The 16,353-nt window shown below is 37.2% G+C and overlaps 5 protein-coding genes across 8 annotated transcripts; 3 read left to right on the top strand and 2 right to left on the bottom strand.

Moving 5' to 3' along the window:
- Nucleotides 1–126: 126 nt before the first annotated feature.
- Nucleotides 127–4,406, top strand: LOC122633546. Its single transcript, XM_043821539.1, has 12 exons — nucleotides 127–605; nucleotides 683–760; nucleotides 826–920; nucleotides 1,003–1,080; nucleotides 1,144–1,290; nucleotides 1,369–1,444; nucleotides 1,523–1,710; nucleotides 1,785–1,929; nucleotides 1,997–2,212; nucleotides 2,296–2,414; nucleotides 2,477–2,609; nucleotides 2,693–4,406. Exons 1-12 carry the CDS (start codon nucleotides 294–296, stop codon nucleotides 3,014–3,016), a joined length of 1,911 nt encoding a protein of 636 aa, XP_043677474.1. The 5' UTR covers nucleotides 127–293; the 3' UTR covers nucleotides 3,017–4,406.
- LOC122633548 (uridine-cytidine kinase-like 1) lies at nucleotides 3,094–6,294 on the bottom strand. Of its 3 annotated transcripts, XM_043821544.1 has the most exons (11): nucleotides 5,998–6,294; nucleotides 5,798–5,898; nucleotides 5,523–5,642; nucleotides 5,225–5,395; nucleotides 5,043–5,149; nucleotides 4,794–4,964; nucleotides 4,633–4,704; nucleotides 4,274–4,525; nucleotides 3,980–4,189; nucleotides 3,714–3,899; nucleotides 3,094–3,638 (listed from the first exon to the last, which is right to left on the bottom strand). In XM_043821544.1, the coding sequence occupies exons 1-11, from the start codon at nucleotides 6,048–6,050 to the stop codon at nucleotides 3,321–3,323; spliced, it is 1,761 nt and encodes a 586-aa protein (XP_043677479.1). In that variant the 5' UTR covers nucleotides 6,051–6,294; the 3' UTR covers nucleotides 3,094–3,320. The 3 variants fall into 3 exon arrangements, with proteins under 3 accessions (XP_043677479.1, XP_043677480.1, XP_043677481.1); XM_043821545.1 differs by lacking the exon at nucleotides 5,523–5,642 and having other exon boundaries at nucleotides 5,998–6,287; XM_043821546.1 differs by lacking the exon at nucleotides 5,998–6,294 and having other exon boundaries at nucleotides 5,225–5,433.
- Nucleotides 6,295–7,045: 751 nt separating this feature from the next.
- Nucleotides 7,046–9,718, top strand: LOC122633554 (ras-related protein Rab-10). Its single transcript, XM_043821555.1, has 6 exons — nucleotides 7,046–7,539; nucleotides 7,752–7,812; nucleotides 7,873–8,011; nucleotides 8,096–8,185; nucleotides 8,267–8,513; nucleotides 8,558–9,718. The coding sequence occupies exons 1-5, from the start codon at nucleotides 7,413–7,415 to the stop codon at nucleotides 8,450–8,452; spliced, it is 603 nt and encodes a 200-aa protein (XP_043677490.1). The 5' UTR covers nucleotides 7,046–7,412; the 3' UTR covers nucleotides 8,453–8,513; nucleotides 8,558–9,718.
- On the bottom strand, nucleotides 9,428–13,412 carry LOC122633551 (protein lifeguard 1). Of its 2 annotated transcripts, XM_043821551.1 has the most exons (6): nucleotides 13,069–13,411; nucleotides 12,089–12,154; nucleotides 11,389–11,475; nucleotides 11,132–11,315; nucleotides 10,772–11,042; nucleotides 9,428–10,686 (listed from the first exon to the last, which is right to left on the bottom strand). In XM_043821551.1, the coding sequence occupies exons 2-6, from the start codon at nucleotides 12,135–12,137 to the stop codon at nucleotides 10,327–10,329; spliced, it is 951 nt and encodes a 316-aa protein (XP_043677486.1). In that variant the 5' UTR covers nucleotides 12,138–12,154; nucleotides 13,069–13,411; the 3' UTR covers nucleotides 9,428–10,326. The 2 variants fall into 2 exon arrangements, with proteins under 2 accessions (XP_043677486.1, XP_043677487.1); XM_043821552.1 differs by lacking the exon at nucleotides 12,089–12,154 and having other exon boundaries at nucleotides 13,069–13,412.
- Nucleotides 13,413–13,566: 154 nt separating this feature from the next.
- On the top strand, nucleotides 13,567–16,340 carry LOC122633545 (U3 small nucleolar RNA-associated protein 4 homolog). Its single transcript, XM_043821538.1, has 4 exons — nucleotides 13,567–13,956; nucleotides 14,031–15,570; nucleotides 15,730–16,032; nucleotides 16,109–16,340. The coding sequence occupies exons 1-4, from the start codon at nucleotides 13,853–13,855 to the stop codon at nucleotides 16,223–16,225; spliced, it is 2,064 nt and encodes a 687-aa protein (XP_043677473.1). The 5' UTR covers nucleotides 13,567–13,852; the 3' UTR covers nucleotides 16,226–16,340.
- Nucleotides 16,341–16,353: the final 13 nt, after the last annotated feature.

Below are 16,353 nucleotides of genomic sequence, written 5' to 3' on the forward strand. Positions count from 1 at the left end.
TCTGTAGAAAAAAAATGCAACCTTTCTTTCATCTTCCTGTCCCTTTTTTAAACTCCTTTTTCGATCGAAGATCATGTTGGGATCACGTTCTGGAAAGTCACAAGCGTTCGCTCTCTCTCTCTCTCTCTCTCTCTCTCTCTCTCCATTAAGAGTCAAACAACAAAACGATTAACGTTAAGCTAATTAAGTTTGTACCTACGTCCGAGAAACTCGAATGTCTTCGTAGAGAGATTCTTTCGAACGGGCGCAAAATTCGACTCTTAGTCGCGCACGCGATCGAACGCGATATCAAAATGCCTGGTGGTGTAGTATTTTTAGTGTGCATTCCTACTTTGAATTACGAGCACGAGCTAGTTTTTGGTATCCCCGTGAAACGGCCGAAAAAACCTGAAGAACTTATTCCCGCTGTCGTCGGACCTAAAGTCGATTTACGATTGAAAGAAGTGAAAACGAAAGCACAGCTTCTTACGCTCGATGACGACCTGGAGAACGAGGTTGCTCTCGTTGGCGACGATGACACCGACTTGGACGTTTCATCGCGAAAATATTCACGTGCTCGAGCTGCTCTTCGTTCGAAGACACCAATCTTCGTTTCCATGGAAACGGTCAACTTTAAACATTTACTAATTACGTATATATCTTTTCATAGTTTGTAATATTTTTAATAAATTCGTTCTGGCAGGTGTTGACAGAATTGCTGAAAAAACTCAAAGTGGAACACGTTGTGTGGTGCAAAGACAAGGAGAACATGTACTACGAGGTAAAGCAACGAATGTTCTCTACTTATGTTTAATCGTATCTCTACTTTCCCGTCTATCGAATCAGGTCATATTCCCAGTTCCTGCTGGCGATGCGTGTGAAAATTGTATACATTGTCTCACAGAGATGGGCATAGGAGTCAAAATGAATTCCATCGTTAGGTAACGCATCTACGGCACAAATAAAGAAAAAAACAAAAATAACAATACACAGTAAAACGGAACAGTGAACTATTATTTTCAGTGTAATACCGACTCAGTGTACCTACAGTAGCGTGGGACCTAACGGATCTACGACGATCAAGGACGAAATAGCTCGCAGGTAATTTCTAATTGGCGAGTCAACGAATTCCTCCGTTATCCTCGTAGCTCGCTTGCGTTTCAGGAAAAAAGAGGCTCAGGATCAGAAGGATGCTTGGACCGATTTCGTGGATTCTATACGTTCCAAGTTGACGGTTAAGCAAGTGGTAGATGGCGTTCGAAGTGGTGGTGATCTTTCTTTCGATTACGTTCTACTGGTGCTAACGGCCGAGTAAGTAAGAGTACTTCGTATAATCATACGGTACAATGGATTCTTTTTCTGAAATAGCAAAAAATACAAAATCTTTAGTTGTTTAGCTGCGTTGGGCCTTGTTGAAAACAGTGCGACCAATGTGGTAGCGGCCATGTTGGTATCGCCTTTGATGGTAAGACTCTTCGTTGTTCGACGAACGCACAAAGTATATATTTCGTTTCTTTCATCCTCTTGATTTATTTAAACAAAGGGACCCGTTATGTCTTTGACCTTTGGCACGATAATAGCAGACAGAAGTCTTCAGTTGGTTGGATTGAAGAGTCTCTTGTTAGGTATATTCTTGTCTATACTTTTTGGATTTATATTCGGCCTTATTCTTGGAACGACGGAAATGCCTTGGGGTTACAACGATTGGCCGACCGATGAAATGAAAGGCAGGTAAGCCGATCGATGAAACGAAATGAACTTACTCGAGGAAGAAGGCAATTTAGACTACGGAATATCTTTCATAGAGGTAACTACAGATCTCTCTGGATGGGTGTATTGTGGGCACTTCCTTCGGGTACGGGTGTAGCCGTTGCCTTGTTGCAAGGTAGTAACGGGCCTTTGATCGGTGTTGCTATATCCGCTTCGTTGTTACCACCGGTCGTTAATTGCGTAAGTCGACAACGTAACGAAATAGGATATAATCGAATCGAATGTTAACTTAAGTCACCTTTCGTAGGGCTTGTTTTGGGCTCTTGGATGCATCTGGTTGATATATCAGCCTATCAAAATGCCACACATAAAAGGAGAATCTTATACAGACTTCAATAGCTCTTACGTATACGTTTATACCGATTATCTGCCCGTGGAGTTCTTCTGCAATGGGATTATCAGTGCATGCTTGACCTTTATTAATGTAATGTGTATCTTCATCACGGCGATAATAGTTCTCAAGGTAATCTATTCAAAAGGCTCATCTTCGCATTGTTCTACACCGTCATTTCTCCTATAATTTCTCCTATAAAAATGTTATTCTAGATCAAGGAAGTAGCAGCGCCATATACTTCTACACCGGAATTAAGACGATTCTGGGAACACGATATACGTTTGGTTCGTGATAAAAATATTTCCAGAGACAACAGTTCTCTGGATTCAAGGTGAGTGAGTGTGTAATTAAATGACACAGATAATATTATATAAATGAATAATGATGCAACAGCTACTATGACGGGTTGAGCAAAACTAAGCAAAAAGTATTAGAACGAACTCTAAACGAAGCCGTACGCGAGGCAATCGACGACGAAACCTTTAGACAAGTTCAAAGAATGAGTTATGGACATGGAGCAGAAGAGGTAAATGGCGAAGATTTGTTAAAAATATAATTAAACGTCGTATCGGTGCGACGAATCGAAACGATAAAAAACTTAATTTGTAGATCACTCCGAAACTTGGCCTTCCTACACACGTCAGTACCAATGACGACGATGAAAGGTCAAGCGACGAAATGATGGCTCGTTCCACGAGCGCTGATCATCCAAATGGATTACCAGATGGTTTACCAGATTCTACAAGTACCAACGAAGACTTGGAGGCTCTTGATAGACTGATCACATATCTTCTGGGTCAGCCAAGTGGTACTGCTAACAATAACTTGGATACATGGCGCCGATCGTGTCGAGCGAGTGCTAGAGGTTACAGACAACTGCATGGAACTGGCGCAGCCGCTGAAGCTGGTACTGTTGGTACAACACCTTTGTAAACGATTCAATAAAATGAGCGCGCGTGTGTGTGTATGTGTGTATATATATATATATACACGTATCATAAAAAATAAAATACCAATGTAATTAGAATTTATTACAAACTTATTTTCGACAAAGAAATCACGTAACAAGGAGATGGTGTTAAGAAATCATTGCAACTGTACAACTCTCCGAACAGGGGAGAAATTAAAAACTTAAATAATAAGTTGTACGAGAAAAATGGTTGTACGCGCTATCGCAATAGCAGAGGCAAGAAACCAGTAAGACTACAAATAATCAATCGTAATAACATAAAATTCGTTAATCGTCTATGGAAGATGGTTCGGTACCGAAATATCTGTCACCAAAATTGCCGATACCTGGTAGTACGTAAAATTTATTATTTATCTCTGGATCCAAAGCGGAAGTAACTATTTTCACTTTTGGGAAAGCATATGCGATAGAATGGACACCTGATTCCGCCATGAGTAAGGAGACTAGTAAAACATTTTCTTCCGCTACGTCGTGATCGAGAAGAATTCTAATGGCCATCATGGCGGCAGCACCGGTTGCTACCGTAGCATCCATTAATATGACTCTGTAATCCTTGATATCTTTCGGAAGACGCAAATAATAAAGCTAAGAAAGAAGAATTGCATCAAAATGATATTTAAGAACAACTTCAAAATGATGTTTACTATATGTAATAAATACCTCGGGTTCGCCAGTCTGTTGATTCGTTTGTATTAGAATTTTTCCTATTCTTATATCTTTACATACGTCTCGAACCGCCTGTTCCATCGTTTCTCCGGCCCGTAATATGGACACGCCACAGATCTTGTCCGTGGCACCCCGCTTTCCTTGGTAAGGTATTCCTTGTGGTGTCTCCACCGTAACTTCCTTAGTTATTAAACGAATTATTTTGCTATTACCTCGCTCTTCCCTTTACCTTTCGTAGATTATTTTTCTTTCGTGCTTACCTCGAACGGTAACAGAGACAATGCGTATTCTATAACCAGACGTATCAAACGTTTCGAATAAAATATAAATTCGTCTCTATAGGTATCCTTGTTTCTTATAAACGTATGTAGACCTTTAATTTGTGGCGTATCAGGAAGTAAATACAAGGACGTAGGCAACGGTTGACCTATGTAAGAATGGGCTAATTGTTCTCTAAGCTTAAATCCTCTCTAAAATCAAGAGAATATAATTGCGCTTAAAGACTCTGGTATTTACGTTACGACGGTAACAATGATTACGTTACAAAGGCATACCAATTGTAATTGCGTATGCACGTGTTGTACGATAAGTTCTATAGCAACTTCATTCTCCCCACCGCGAGGTACGATAATATCGGCGTGGACCATGAGCGGTGCTATGTAATAATAAAAGGCAGGTTGTACCATAGTACAATATTGTTTCAAGACCCCTTCCAGATCTCTTCCTCTTTGCGATATATCTCTACGTAATCTTCGTGCGAGTCGTACGTCGGCATCGGTATCGACGAATATCTTCATATCGCACATCTTCGCGACGATCATAGAAATTAAATGAATTCAGCGGATGGACCTTTACTTTCTACTTAAAAATTTAACATACTCTGGTGTCGCTTGTCAAACACGTAATTACTTACCTTCAATACATCCACATTATAAAAGGTAAATATTCCCTCAAATATAATGACATTGGCGCCATACATTGTTTTCTTATAAAAAGAAAACAAAGAGCATGTTACACTATGGGAAGTAGCACCGAACGGATGCGCATACTAGTCCTATTAATTTATCAACTTACAGTCCTACTCTCTCTACGATGCGTTACAAAATTATAAATAGGAACTTCCACCATTCTTCCCTCTTTTAATCGTTGTAACGTAGTCTTGAGAAGTTCTATATCAAACGCATCCGGATGATCAAAATTATATTCGTTGCGTGCTGCCATTTCATGCTGTTTTTCATTCAACACCTACGCTCGCAACGAAAATCACATAGCAATTTAATAAATATTTTCCCTATCAAGTAGAAATACTAACTGCCTACGTACTTTGTAAAACGAATCCATACTGAGGAGAGTCACCCATTGTACGCTCAAAGACTCTATTATTTTCGTAGCTACTGTAGTTTTTCCCGAAGCACTACCTCCGCAAATTCCTAAAATAAATTCTTCGTTATATTCTGCTTAACTTTAGAAGGGCCTAAGTCCTCCTCGGAAGGAAAATTCCTTACCAATTACAAAAGGTTCTACCTGCTGTCCCGCGGAATTATACCAAGGCGGTCTACCTGCCGTATATATGGTTCCTCTCTTACTTCTAATGATAGATTCCGCGGACGTCTTTTTACTAGATTGCGTCATACTGGTGGTACGTTGCCTTCTCGAACGTGGAGATTTTTGCGAACCTGTCGTATCAAACATCGTACGATTTAAGTTAGCGTCCCTAATAAACAGTGAAACAACGATATAACGATGATAATTGTATAATTATACGGTAAATAAAAGGAGGAAAAGGAAAGGAGACATTAGTACTTGTGGCGGAAAAAGCTGTCTTCTTCGAGAAAGCAAAGATATCTGTTTGGAATAAATGATCGTCTGATTGTTGCCATATGCGAGTACTCCATATTTCTTTGAAGCAAACTCTTTCGCAACCTGGTTAAAAAATAATCAAGATAACGATCAACCGCACAGATAACGTACAGACGAGATACATACAGATGAGAGCATAAAAGGAGAGAAAATATGTAACTTTATCGTTCGAATATTTCGAATGAAAGAAAAGAAATCGGGAATATCAATGATCGTACCAGTGGACGGTGGTCTCGGCGATTGCGGCGTGGGTGTCGCTTCGTCGCAAATTTCATCGACGAGAAACTCGCGATCGTCCAAAGAAATTTCTCCATCCTCGCTATAAACGGAACAAAGAACGCAAAGATAAACAACGTTTGCGGATTCCAAGAGGTTGATGCGAAGAGAAGAACGAGAAAAGAACCTTTGGAGAAGTTACCTCTCTGAACTGGCCGAGCTGAACGGATCGTAATGTTTTACCTTCGCAGCCATGTTTCCTCGTCGCACGTCGTCTCAAACCGCGGCGCCCTGTGCAGAAGTGAAAGACGATATTTTTTAACGTATTTGTTGAAAATCCATCGATGATAAAACCCCGTACGTCTCGGCGGAACTGCGTACTACGTTGCGGAACAACAAATAACGACTAGCGTTAATCGCGCCGTCTTGCGACGACATTCCGAAGCTTCTGGCCTTGTCCCTCGCTTAGAGAGAGAGACGGGCAAAAAAAAGTCGCGCACGTATTTCTTACGTCCTGCGACATTCGTATGCGTTGTTCGTCGATTACACCATACTATACTAGGGTATACACGAAACGATGGATGAAATTCAACGCGAAATCGATCGTTTCTACATTATGTTATCTTAGTTATAAAGCTTGCGTGCATTCGCAACAAAGACGTAATATACTTTCCTATCGCGTTCCTTCCTCGCGAATTTGATTCTCCGAACGGATCGAATCTCTGCGAGAAACAAGCGAGAAAAATTCCAAAGAAACTAAATAATTGATGTGCGATTAAATCGAATGACGCAAAAATAGAGAGAGAGAGAGAGAGAGGGAGAGACGACGACGACGACGTTGATGTTACTGACGAAAGAAAACGGAGAAAAAACTCGACTCTATTTTTACGCTTTTTCTACGTAATTGTCATCAAACATGTGGATCGAACGAACGGGGTGACAAAAAAGAATACGGATCGCTTTGTACTAGGGAGGGGGGAGAGAGAGAAAGAGACGAGAAAACCGTTGTTAAGTTCCAAGATAAAAAAGATGAAAAATATAAGAATTGCTAGTGACATCCCGCGGTAACCAAAAGGATCTTTTACGAACGATCGTTAAGACGCATCATTCGTACTTATAGATTCGTACGTAAATACGATAGGGAAAGTTGTATAATGCGTTGAAAAATATATACGTCGTCGTCGTCGTCGTCGTCGTCGTCGTCCTCCTCCTCATCATCGTCATCTTCGTCGTCGATGAAACATGTCGCTTGAGGGCACGATATAGATATAATTATACTCGAACGATCTTGGGAAAAGCGAATTCGTCATCGTTCCGCGAGCGCGAAGCACGAAGTCACCCCAATGCCTTTCATTGCGCGCCGCATCGTCGTGCGTCGCCGCGTCGTCTTTTAATAGTTCTCCCTGTGACCGGTTTTCCCGTCGTACCGAGATACTCGTTTTACGTCGAAGACGCGCCCTCGTTCGACCTTGAAATTCTTATAAATCGGCACGTAGCGTTCGATGTTCGAGACATCCTCGATCCTCAGGATATCCTCTTCCTTTTTACACTACCGCAAGCGATCGTTCTTTTCCCTCTTTGATCTCAAGTATCCTTAACGAGAAACAGCTCCGTGAAATGGCGAAAAAGACGTACGACCTGTTGTTCAAGTTGCTCCTCATCGGTGATTCCGGAGTCGGCAAGACTTGTATACTCTTCAGATTTTCCGATGACGCTTTCTCTACGACCTTCATTTCTACCATAGGTGAGATTTAAAGCGATTGATCATTCGATCGGTCGTTCTTTTTCCTTTCGATTGTTTCCTAGTTCGATCGTTTAGGTTAGACTGCCGATTTAAATCGCCCCAAGTTTGCTTTACGTTCGAACGTCAATTTTTATCGATCACCTTCTCCTCGTATCTTTTAATTATTTAGTATATTTATGACGATTCTCCTAACGATCGTCATATTTTTACAGGTATCGATTTCAAGATCAAGACCGTCGAGTTGAAAGGGAAAAAGATCAAATTACAGATATGGTAAGACGCCGTAGATCGTTATCCCTTTAGTACAATTGTTCTAAACGGAAATGTTTCTAGGGACACTGCTGGTCAAGAAAGATTTCATACTATCACGACGTCCTATTACAGAGGTGCCATGGGTATAATGCTCGTTTACGATATAACGAATGAAAAAACTTTTGAGAATATAGTTAAATGGTTAAGAAATATCGACGAGGTAAATATTCTTTTCAAGTGTTTTTATAGCGCAGGATCAATTATTTCTCGGTGCCGTCATGTTTTATAATCGATACTCTTGCAGCATGCAAATGAAGACGTAGAAAAAATGATACTTGGTAACAAAAGTGATATGGAAGATAAACGCGTCGTTAGTACTGAGAAAGGAGAAGCAGTAAGATACATATTACATAATTTAATCCACACTGACAGCGTTCTAACGATTATGTTGCCAATAAAGAATTATTTCTTGTAGATAGCAAGAGAGCATGGCATCAGATTTATGGAAACGTCTGCAAAAGCTAATATCAATATCGATCGGGCATTCAGCGAATTAGCAGAAGCAATTTTGGAAAAAATTCAGGGAAAAGAACCGCAGGATGCTCCGGATAGAGTAACCGTTGATAGAAGGGTGGAGAGAAGTTCCAATCGGTGCTGCTAATTTTATATTATTTATTTAATGGCGCATAATAAACTATCTCTATCTATATCTATATATATATATATATCTATATATATCTATATATATATGTATATATATACACAAATATATATATATATATATATAAACGCGTGCCACTTGAAATAGATTTGTGGATAGATATAGAACATAATTTAAAACATAATAGCATAATTAAACTCTTTGTGACACTGCCTGATCAAAACTAATTCAGTTAATTGGATGTCAATTGTGGTAATAACATTGAGTACAATTTAATGAAGGGTTGTCAACAAATTATCCAATTTTATTTTTCAATGTAAAATTCTTTCGTTATATCCACAGGCTTCAGAGAATGAACTGTAAATGCTATTTTATGCATACATAAATATATTTGTAAGTGTATCTAATGCACGTATACAGACTGAACCTCCGTTGATGAAGAAAGCTAATATAGAATATCTATTGATATTAGCTTTATCGATAAGGCTTCATTTTTTCATACGAAAATATGCATTAGTGGTCGAACAAAGTTAGTTATGTCATATCGTTTGTTACGAAGCTGAAATTTGTTACCATGGGAAGCATGAGAACGAATGCTAACATTTTAAACATTTCTATCTATCTATGTAAACTTTAACGCTTTTTCATATGAACGTTGCACATCACGTGGCTTCTTTACAATTAAGTTTTAATTGGATCCTTTTTAAATTTAAATTGAAAAGCTTTGAACCAAAAGCTTTTATCCTATTTGTGTAAGACTAATTTACTATAAATATAAATATTCAAGATTTCGAAGTCATTCCATTATTGCTCTATGATCCTTTCAATGTTGAATATCGTAGAACCTATTTCGATACGTATGTACATCGATATATAGACATATATCGAGTCGAATTATTCGCGTTTTTACGAAATATTTTACGAGTACAAACGAAGTCTTTACCGTGTACAAGTACGGTGAAAATAGAATGATAATTATTTTATATCTGTAACTTTTATTATTCAAACATGAACAAAGATTAAACATATTGACAAATACCTATATAAATACATAAAGAGCGATCAAGTGTCTAGGATTTTCTATCAATCGGTAGACTGCATATAACGTTACACATCGTATATAATATTTTCATCATTAAAGTAAGGAACAATGATATTAATAATTTAGCAATTGTATCGTTCATTCAATTGTCATACATAAAGTGCATAACAATAATGTTATGTGCCCGTTGGAACGACGTGAAGGTAACGGGGGGGGGGGGGGGGGGGGAAGAAAGAAAGACAAAATAAAAAAATAGAGGTAGTTCCTAATTAAAATTTTCAAGAGGAAAAATTAATCGTCAGAGATGGAAAATATCTCTGAGAAATGATAATTCTTACTTTACAAAAAAGGAATCGAAACGAATTAATTTCTAAAGATTAAAATTACTTTTATATTTTATACGAAACGTCTTATCTCATAATCTTTATCTTCGATTAAAATTATAATAATGATCAAATGCAGTAACTAAATAACAACGACAAAATGATTATCAATGATATTAAAGATCGACGAAAATTATGATACATATAATTTCAAAATAAAATAATAAGAAACAGTTTTCATTTTCAAAATGAAAGACTAAACGTAAAACTGGGTCAGATGGTAACCATTTTCTGTTTTTTTTTTCTCCTATTGTCCATATATAGGAAAATATGTAAAAGCTAATTCTCCTTAGACAATAAAGATTCGCTTTACATTTCTCCCTTCCCTCACTTGTGATGTACTCTCTAGGAAAAAGTATAGAGAGTCGAAGCAAGGTGATAAATAAAAGCCTACTACGCGTTTAGTAGAGAAGTTTAATACAGCGGAATGTTCAAGTATTTTCTTTACGTTAATCTCGAGACGCACCAATGATGGCAAGAATATCCACGAAAATGTTAATAACATCCAGGTACAAATTCAATGCCGCAAAAATGTACTCTTCAGGAGAAGTCGAATACTTGTGTTTACCTCCAATTATCATTTGAGTATCATAAATCAAATAGAATGAAAAAATAAGCGCACCCAACGATGCGTAAACAAGTTGCATGATTTTACTAGGCCAAATCATTGCAATAATACCGAATATAATTAAGACAACGAGAGCTATGAACAAAACGGTATGACAACTGGTAAAATCGTATTTCGTTTGAAACGCAAAAATTGTTAGCGCTAAACAAACAGCTGCCGTTATTCCGACTGCCATCAGTACCTGTGAAGCGAAGACACCGTATATATTAACAATTCCAAACTTGTTCCATCATGAAGAACAACTTACTCCTTAAAATGTAACTTACTTCTTCCGATTTGTAGGTAGATGCAGCCATCGCTAATAAAACTCCCTCCGCTAACGTAAATAAGAAAAGAAAGATGAAATTCATCGGAGCCTTACGTCTAACACTGGTACAACAAGCCATACAAATGATCAAAATTATTGTCGCGGCAAAACAAATCCAAAATATTTCTCGATGTTGCATCGCCCATCTCTGTGTCGGTTTATGGTACAGAAATGTAGCTATCAATGATAGAGTGATTAATAACTGAACCATTAAAATTGCGTATACTTTTCTGTAAATAAAAAAAAAATTAATTATATCATTTCACGAATCAGGATCAGCGACAAGGCTGATCAATCTTTTTAACATTAAGATGCACACCTAATAAACCCATTTCTTATCGTTTTGTCATTAAACTCAAATCCCTTTATGTCGTCTTGTAAGGGATCTTCCGCATAACTTGAACCATACATCCCTGGTTGCGGAGTTACACCAAATGGTGTTCCGGTAGGAGGTGGAACGTGACCGTAAGGTGGTACACCTGGTGGTGGTACAAATCCTGGTGCTAAAATCAAAAGAAATGGAATATAATAAATATAATCGTTTGACAACTCGTCTATTAAACAAATTTGGTTTACGTGGCGGAGCGTTTCCTGCCGAATATGGAAGTGGATATCCTTCCTGCGGCGGCGGATAACCAGGATTTTGTGGTGGGTAAGGAAAACCTACGTAACAAACATTCACAAACATGAACGAACGTACTCCAATATTTTCTTTACAATACCCTCTATATTATAATATAAGCATGCATCATCGCGAAGAATTATTATTACACGATCGTGATAAACATTAATACATTGCGTGCCACATCATACGGATATGAACAACATCTTTGTTTCTTGCAGAAGAGCGTACTATTTGTATATGTATGATAAATGTCGTTTACTAATCAGCTATGTCAATACTATGCCTTTACAGAAACTGTATTTGCTAATCGACTATATAGATGCGGAGAAAGTTTTGGCACATATTGCATTAATATCTTGAATCTATATTTCCTATAGGGTTGTAAAGTGCTAGCACATATTTTATATATATATATTAAATATATTTTACAAATTGGATAATAAAAAATAAATATAATTTCTTTTATCAGATGAATATAGGATTACATATATATATAAATGTTACAGAGATGAGACGAAATGACAAATGCCATTTGAAGCATTATTGCAGTGCATTCTGCAGGCTGTGACAGTATGCTGTATTAACACATCAAATTAGTATAAAAAAAAAAAGAATATAACTTTGGTTAAAACGTAAGAAAAAAATTAAAACCTTGTTGCCCTGGATAGTATCCTGCACCTGGTACGTTCCAAGTGGTCATCTTTTTGCTTGTATTAACTGAAAAAGAATCTATCATTATAACAAGTTGATATAGTACAATGTAATAAGAAAACAGCAATGCACGAATGTATCGGCAACCTTAAAGAGGTAATAACATGCTAATAATATAAACACATTATCTTACATTATAGTACATGTACGTGTGTGTGTGCGTCGCGTAATGTAGCTAAAAGTAATATAGAGTTAAAAAAAAAAATGAATACAGCTAAGTTCTTGGAACACTGTACGTCTATCTTATCACTAATAAAATCTTTTGTTATTATTTCGCATAGATAACAATTACTAATAGCTTATAAGGTAGAATACGTCCTCGTAAGAAGAAGCTTATTATTAATGTAGGTATATATTATTAATTGTGATAATTCGACGTTACGAATTATAACCTACCAAGAGAATACGTTCGTCGAAATGTAGGAAGATAAAGAATAATTCGCAGATAAGTCTTTTCTAAATAAGCAATGCGAAGAATTCATAACAATAAACGAGGACGGCGACAATTACCAAAATATTTAATATTCAGATCAATATTTACAAATCGTAGATAATCGATCTACGCATAAAAGAAGATACGCATATGTAGTTTCCTAGTAATTAAAATGAAACTTAAAACGTCACGATTACTTTCCGGCTATTCCCGGAAAATATCATTAACTTTTTCCGTGAAATTATCGTGATAAGTCCTAGAGAGATACGAGATAAGTTTTACATTATAATATGTAACCGTTCGACCGTTACGACACTTTGAGCAATAATACGTTCTTATAACATTCGATAAATATAGTATTAAATGTTGATCGAACCTGTACGTTAGCAAAATGACAGTAAATGCATACGTTGTAGTACCTTCTAGAAATAGTTACAATCGATAATAAGGCACATTCGTGCGCCGAATACGATTTGTATTTATTTACCTGTTTACTTTGGCTTTGACAATTATTTTCCGTAAAGGAATAAGATGTAAAAGGCCGAGAACTTGTAACTTGCAAGAAGAGAGGTCTTCGAGTCGAGAAAAAGCCTACTTTAAATCGTTCTCACGCAATCCAATTGTCAATATACGTCCTCCAACGTAGCAGAACGAATAGCGCACTTTGGCAAGTTTCGATGGTTTTCTAACCAAAAGTAATTGATATCAAGTAGGATGAACTACAGGGCGTCTTCTAGATTAATTTACGCGCCTGCGTAAAATGTGTTTACTAACGAGAAAAAGAATATCTTATTATATTTAGGTTATATACACACATCCATAGAACAGAAGATTAAGAATTTATGAGCTTTCGAGGCAAAGGGTCTTCGTTGTTAATAAAAAATCGATAAGTGAAGTATTTCCAAGCATTTCCAAACAGCGATAATCACTTTCTGTAATAGCTCTATGCTGATTGGCTAACGAGTCGCGTCGAACTTTTAGTACAGTTACTCATTTATATGGTTCGTGTTCGATCGATATCTCTCTCCAATATTTAATTATTAAATATTATTATTAATTAATTGTCGTTTCGTTTTATTAAAATATATCAACAATGAGAACGAAGAGAAAAAAATCTTGCTTTTCATTGGTTCTTCGGATCAAGGTCTTACGCTAGTAACAACACTGTTATACAGTGGCATAATCGTAATAGCTTGAATACCACGTGTGTGTAATATTTCGTTTGAATTTAGGATAGTCTTGTAAACGAATGTAAGATATTTTTGTGAAATATGACAACGTTTAAAATACATAACGTTAGATTTTACAATCTGGAACCTAAGTCCGCTACTTGTTTGTGTCACGAACCAAAAACGAAGAAGTTAGCACTCGCTAGGTTAGTTTTTATTATTTCAATGTATACAAGCGTCAGAATGATTTTTACGTGTATTATTTTCTTGTTATTCGTAGAAACGATAATTCGATAGAGGTATGGAACGTTGGGAATGCTCCGTTCGTCGAGTGTACAATCCCTGGTCATTCTGAAAATTCTGTGGAAAGCATTCTTTGGATCGGTTCGAGACTTTTCTCGACTGGTCTTCATGGTCTAATCGTGGAATACAATTTAATTACGTTGGGAATTAAATATAAGGTAGCAGTTACAGGTGGAGCAGCATGGTGCATGGACGTTAATCAACAAAAAACGCTCATTGCTGTTGGTACAGAGGACGGATACATCAATACGTTTTCTATCGCGGAAGATACGTTAATTTACGAACGGATATTTGACAAACAAAAAGGGAGAATTCTATGCATTAAATGGGATAATACAGGAGAAATGATATATACAGGATCCACGGATACCGTAAGAGTTTGGAGCGCCGTTTCAGGCCACGCTATTCATAAAATGACCACGTCTAGAACGGAAGCAAAGAAGGAAACTATCGTATGGTGTCTCGCGGTGACAGACGATAATTTAATTATTTCTGGCGACTCTCGTGGTTATTTGTCCTTTTGGGATCCTCATATGGGCACTTTAATCGAGTCTCACGAAAGTCATACTGCCGATATATTGGCAGTCACTTTGTCTCATGAAAAAAATGTTGTCTATTGCGCGGGAGTTGACCCTGTCGTACGAAGTTTCTGTAAAGTTACTTTAAAATCTAGCGGAAAACCGCAATGGGTAAAGGGTATCGAAAGGAGATTACATTCTCACGATGTTAGAGCGTTGGTAGAGGCAGATGGTAAATTATACTCTGCTGGGGTAGACGGATATTTAGCTCAATCGAGTTATCCTCCTAAGATATTAGTGAAATATCCACCTTTGCTTCAGCCACCTTCCGTTATCTTATGCAAAAGATCTAGATGTGTATTGTTATGTTATACCAATTATCTCGAATTGTGGAGACTCGGGTCGTCGGTGAAAACTTCTTCAGAATCTGTAAAAGTAGGCATGTTACACCAATTGGATGAAGAACCTATGAAATTATTAGAACTTAGAACAAAAGGGGTTGAAAGTATTTTATCTTGTGCCATTAGTAAAGATTCCAAAACTATTGTGTATTCCACGGATACTCATGTCAGAGTATTCAATTTTGACGTAGTAGAGGGAGACGCTCTATTGTCAAGAAACGATACCGATATATCTGCGAACAGAATACAGAAAATGTTGTTCAGTCCAAACGGTAAACTATTAGTGACGATAAACAACGATGGAAGAGAGAACGTAGTAACGCTATACAAATTGAATAAGAAAAGTTTGAGGCACATTGGATCGTTCCAAACGACGAATGAATCTATCGTAAATGTCAGTCTCGTATGCTTTTCACCGGATAGTAAGTATTTAATATGTGCCGATCGTCAAAGCAGTATTGCAATATACAAAGTCGATGGAGATCTTACGCGAGAATCTCTTCAGCCGTGGCAGCTACCCAAGTACAGTTGCCCGCCGACAGCTATGGCCGTACAAAAAAGTACTCTAAATCTCGTCGTCGTATATTCCGATCATAAGGTAAGAAAAATAAAATTCCAACTATAAAATGTGACACTATTATAGCCTTATTATTGTTATAGTATAATTACATATCGAAGCTTATCGAAACTTACATGACATATGAATTTAACTTTAGTACGTCATGCCTTTATCTCATGTCGAATATTACGTTTTTAGATCGTTGAGTATAATATACCCAGAAAACAGTACACTCAATTTTCAAATAACTTGCAAAGTCGTATTCCGAAACAATGGTTGGCACGTCCGTTTCCGATAATAAATATTTGTTTTGATTCATACAACGAGAACATTATAATAATGCATGATGATTCTACCGTATATATCATAAATAAAGCAAATGAATTGCCAGAAAAAGAAGCGAAAATACCAAAATGTGAAAATGGCGATATCACGGAAGATAGCAGCTCTGCTTTGAGTTTGCAATCGCAACATGCTTTCAAAGTTGCCAAAAAATACAAGGTAATTTTTGATGTCTATCCCAATTTATTCTTTATCATTGTCGTTTTACGAGAAATTATATATGCGGATTCTACAGCACCTTGTCTATTTGAACTGGTTGAACAACGAAGAAATGGTCGCGGTCGAAGTGAATCCAATCGCATTAACGGAGAAATTACCACCCACGTTAAAACAGAAGTGGTTCAGCGTGTAAACAGGGAAGAAACCGACGAGACCCTTCGAAATAGTACAATTGAAAACATCGTTTTTATAAGGTTTTTTTAACGTTTTAAAATGCATTTTCAAATTAAACGAATCGTGTACTCGTACCCGCATTTAAAA

This window comes from Vespula pensylvanica, chromosome 12 (genome assembly GCF_014466175.1).
Source record: "Vespula pensylvanica isolate Volc-1 chromosome 12, ASM1446617v1, whole genome shotgun sequence".
Lineage (NCBI taxonomy): Eukaryota > Metazoa > Arthropoda > Insecta > Hymenoptera > Vespidae > Vespula > Vespula pensylvanica.

Coding starts and splice junctions, on each gene's coding strand:
- LOC122633546 (XM_043821539.1), top strand. CDS start 294: ATGCCTGGTGGTGTAGTATTTTTAGTGTGCATTCCTACTTTGAATTAC. Junction 1,081..1,143: donor AAGGACGAAATAGCTCGCAG/GTAATTTCTAAT, acceptor CTTGCGTTTCAG/GAAAAAAGAGGCTCAGGATC. Junction 2,610..2,692: donor ATGGACATGGAGCAGAAGAG/GTAAATGGCGAA, acceptor CTTAATTTGTAG/ATCACTCCGAAACTTGGCCT.
- LOC122633554 (XM_043821555.1), top strand. CDS start 7,413: ATGGCGAAAAAGACGTACGACCTGTTGTTCAAGTTGCTCCTCATCGGT. Junction 8,012..8,095: donor GGTTAAGAAATATCGACGAG/GTAAATATTCTT, acceptor ATACTCTTGCAG/CATGCAAATGAAGACGTAGA. Junction 8,186..8,266: donor GTACTGAGAAAGGAGAAGCA/GTAAGATACATA, acceptor TATTTCTTGTAG/ATAGCAAGAGAGCATGGCAT.
- LOC122633551 (XM_043821551.1), bottom strand. CDS start 12,137: ATGACCACTTGGAACGTACCAGGTGCAGGATACTATCCAGGGCAACAA. Junction 11,476..12,088: donor ATACTATCCAGGGCAACAAG/GTTTTAATTTTT, acceptor TTTGTTACGTAG/GTTTTCCTTACCCACCACAA. Junction 11,316..11,388: donor GGCAGGAAACGCTCCGCCAC/GTAAACCAAATT, acceptor TTTTGATTTTAG/CACCAGGATTTGTACCACCA.
- LOC122633545 (XM_043821538.1), top strand. CDS start 13,853: ATGACAACGTTTAAAATACATAACGTTAGATTTTACAATCTGGAACCT. Junction 13,957..14,030: donor AAGAAGTTAGCACTCGCTAG/GTTAGTTTTTAT, acceptor TGTTATTCGTAG/AAACGATAATTCGATAGAGG. Junction 15,571..15,729: donor TCGTATATTCCGATCATAAG/GTAAGAAAAATA, acceptor TTACGTTTTTAG/ATCGTTGAGTATAATATACC.
- LOC122633548 (XM_043821544.1), bottom strand. CDS start 6,050: ATGGCTGCGAAGGTAAAACATTACGATCCGTTCAGCTCGGCCAGTTCA. Junction 4,190..4,273: donor TGCATACGCAATTACAATTG/GTATGCCTTTGT, acceptor TCTTGATTTTAG/AGAGGATTTAAGCTTAGAGA. Junction 3,900..3,979: donor TGTCTCTGTTACCGTTCGAG/GTAAGCACGAAA, acceptor TTAATAACTAAG/GAAGTTACGGTGGAGACACC.